The sequence below is a fragment of the Morone saxatilis genome, unplaced genomic scaffold (genome assembly GCF_004916995.1).
Source record: "Morone saxatilis isolate NCDOM2014 unplaced genomic scaffold, NCSU_SB_2.0 Contig17, whole genome shotgun sequence".
Taxonomy (NCBI): domain Eukaryota; kingdom Metazoa; phylum Chordata; class Actinopteri; family Moronidae; genus Morone; species Morone saxatilis.
Window position 1 is genome coordinate 6963844 of NW_023339729.1, and position 3821 is coordinate 6967664.

The 3821-nt window shown below is 42.1% G+C and overlaps 1 protein-coding gene across 1 annotated transcript in view; it reads left to right on the forward strand.

Moving 5' to 3' along the window:
- The window catches only part of LOC118326547 (bMERB domain-containing protein 1-like), an 8657-nt gene that overhangs the window by 4059 nt on the left and 777 nt on the right, over positions 1-3821 (forward strand). The window contains exons 4-5 of the mRNA XM_035659561.1: positions 675-748; positions 2992-3106. Coding sequence (XP_035515454.1) covers positions 675-748; positions 2992-3106 — 189 coding nt within the window. The remainder of the gene's footprint in view (positions 1-674; positions 749-2991; positions 3107-3821) is intronic.

Sequence of the window (3821 nt, forward strand, 5' to 3'; positions counted from 1 at the left end):
GCTCATTCTAAGGTAACAAACACTTACTTTAGGTGATTATACACTAATGAAAACATACCTTTGAATATTATTCCATTACTGCCAACAGATCTTCCTAAATGTTACACACTGGACCTTTAAATTCTGAAGATAGGTAGGTAGGCTCTAACTAATGAGTAAAATCATCTTACAACATCCTCAAATCCAAATAGGTCCAAACACAGGGAAAAACTGAGAACCATCGTTCCCCATTAAGGAAACACAACACAGCCCTCTCTGATATGCACATGTTGCTTGCCTCTCCATAACAACATGCATGGAGGGAATGCGACGAAAGAGTGAGCTCATTTTCTTTGCAAGGGCCAGAGATCCTGACAGCGAGATAGACCAATCTAGATAACAACCTGAAATGACCCTTTTTTCCTGCCCTAGTTGCAATGCTTATGTGTATTATGTGTATTTATTTAAGGTAATATTCAAGTTTAAAATAAATGAAATGAATCTTATGATATTTTGCACTTTATAAAGACTTACAATTGGACAGGCTCCTTTTAAAGCACTTTATAGATGATGGTTTTCTTCCAGGGTTCACTCTGCCTAACATAATTTCAAGTGGAAGTGGAAGCAGCTAATAATATCTGTTTTTCTTTAATCTGATGGAAGGCAGTGATTTACTGTTTTCTTTCTCATGTTAGGATGGATGACATTCAGCTCTGCAAAGACATCATGAGCTTAAAGCAGGAGCTGAGACAGATTGTCGCAGTACCAGGTACAGTTCAAACACACACATATTCTCTCTGTCCTCTGTCAACATCAAGAAAAACAGCTGTAAGCATATCAGGAAATAAACTACTCAGAATTGATCCTCTGTGTGCAAAACTGTCCACGCTCCCTGTTTGGACTCTTGGCAGAAAGTGCTTCTGTTTGCAGCCTGCCAGTCCCATAAGCTCAGCAGGCGTCACAGTGATTTATAAGAAGTGTCGTTACGCTAAACTACGCAGGATTGATCGTAAGTCTCCAGGATGTGTTGGAGTTATGGGTGAGAGATAATCATACGCACAAACACACATTTATCATCACTGTGAAAGCTTTCCAGGCATGGTGTCCAAAATGAATTTCAGTAAACAATCATTTTTACTCCCTGGATGCTTTTGCCGTGTGTTTGTGGGACAGAGTACAGAATCAAATATTGGTTTAAGTCCACAGATATGCAGCGACTATGTCACTCGAACAGCAACAAGACATCCGCTGTTACCAGGGAAAAGAACCAGTGACCTGTCAGTCACAGGGCGTTTTTTTTACCACTTTGCAGCCCTGCGACGTACAAACCAAATAAGAACTGCAACAGTCCTGCAGTAAATACTGCTGTTGTGAAGCTTATGTATAAATGCTGTCGCTCACCTCTGTGGTCACCTGGTGTCCTCATTTGTGGCGGTGTTGCTTTGATTTAGGGTTGTAGTCAGAATTTAAAAAATACTGAGGTTGTGACTCCCCCTAGTGCAATGCAATCTACAGTCCAGCCAATGGTTTCACATTATTCCACTGATGGCATGTGGCAGTAATGTGCCATGATACACAGCAATGTGCCAAAAACAGCAGGAAAGAAGAATTTTGCTAGCAAGTAAACATTTATTTAAAGTACTTTATTTTTGTGTGGTTTTTATGCACCAATGCACCAAGACAGATTCCTTGTGTACGTGTAAAAACTAAACCCAGTATAAACCCAATTCTGATTCTGATTCTGATTTCTAAACAATGCTGGATTCAAACTTTCAAGAAAAATTTGCTTTCCAAACATTTTATGAGGGAGGAACTGCATTCAACATTGTGAGAATGCGTTTTCTTATTTCAAAAATATCTAGCTCTAAGGCTCACTTACATGCTTGTTCTGGAGTTTCCGACTATGTGACAGATCCTCATCAGTGGTCTCAAAAAAATGTTACTTTCTCATATTTAATTTATTGATCTGTTCAGTTACATTTTGCCAGAAATAAAGTTCAGTTGGAGAAATACTGAATCCTTTATTCAATCACTTTTGTTGGCTGACAAGTAGTCAAATTTAAATATAATGAGTTCAAAATGGCCGGAACCTGCCCTTAACATATCCACCACATGTTTGCTAAATGAATACATCCCCCCAGGTTAGTGAAAGTCCAGAGGATGCGAACTCACTGCCCTCAATGGTGGCTTCAGCTTCAATGGACTGGGTTATATGTATAGCCAGCCCCCTCCCCATTTGGGATTACTGGTCATACAAACTGCACACAAAAACTGCCCCTCGTTGACATTCCCATGAGCCACTAGGGCCTCATGTGTGCAGTTGTTGGGGGACCTGGCAGCCCGCTACTTCACTCCAGCAGAATGAGTCACATGACAAACAGACCCTGCTGCCTCCTGCTCCTCTGACATTGGGATTGTAGCCATGATGTGCCCCTCTGATTGTTGTGCCCTCGGGGGGATACACACTGTAGCTGCACTGCTCCACTTTATTTCCGGATGGGAGAAAGAGCTGATGTTTGCAGTTGTTTTTCAAACCCATTTCCCCCACCTAGCCTATATACCAGCAGTGTCAGACAACTTACCTCTGCAGCTGCCTGCACATGTGTGTGTCATCCTGTGCTTTGGAGTGTGAAGGTTAGGAACATGAGACGAAGCAGAGAAGATGTTGTGTTCATGGATCTCTGACTCTGAATGCAAATTCCTTGGCCAAATGAAACAAAAAACAGCTCTCTAGCATTTGCATAATTAAGTCAGTGCCTTATTTGTTATAAATTATACATGAGGGGGGAATCAAGGGTCTGTTTGTGATGTGACTCACTGTTTAAGAGCCAGCTGACTTTGCTGTAAGGTCAGTTTGGAAGTAACTAAACGTACAGAGCCTGCATTTATGTTTTATGTTTAGGAAGTAAAATATTAAGGTTTCGGGTCAGTCTACTTGTCCCTACAGCCATCAATATATGAATTTGTTTAGGACTCTGCCTTTCTTTCACTTTCATCATCCTTTGTCCCCAGAGAAAGAAAAAACTAAGAAGCACAGGCAGCGGGAAGAGGAGCTGATCCTGAAGATCCATAAGCTGGTGCAGAAGAGGGATTTCCTGGTTGACGATGCTGAGGTGGAGAGATTAAGGTAGAGCGCTCCCACACACAGGCGCAGTTAATATCCGTGAGCACGTCTGTAGGAGCCGACTGTGTTTGCTTACACAGACGGAGTCGGGTGGAACTGTTTATTTCATTTGATAGACATAGGATGGTTGAGAGACAGCGGGTTGGAGACTCAGAGTAAATGTGTGGAGCAACTGTGAGCATGACTGAAGGCGGGGGACAGGGTCACTCCATCATCACAGCACTGCTTGCTCTGTGTGTGCATGTGTGTGTGCATGTGTGTGTGTGTGTGGGAGGGAGGCTGACTGATGACCGTGGCTCTGCATTGTCATTTTCTACTTATTCCGCCCCTCTGCCCACAGATAACCCACAGAGTGTGACAGAGATAACTTTGATATGAAATGATGTGAAATCTTAGGCTGGGTTTTAAAAACATTAGACGAGCAAATCAGATTAATCAGAATTATTCTTTATGATGCACCAGGAAAGTGTGTAACATTGTGATATGGCAACATCAAAGCCAGATGTAGCTCTATCCTTTGCTTCTCATATATTATTACACTCAAGTCACAGAGATAAGTCAGACCAGTTTTTCTGAAAGATAGTCTGTCAGACTACGTTCACGCCAGCAGCTCTGCGATGCTGTAATTGGGCACAGTGGTGCTTTGAGCAAAATGCTAACGTCCAACATGCTCACTCTGACAAAGCTAACACACTGATGTATAGCAGGTATAATGTTT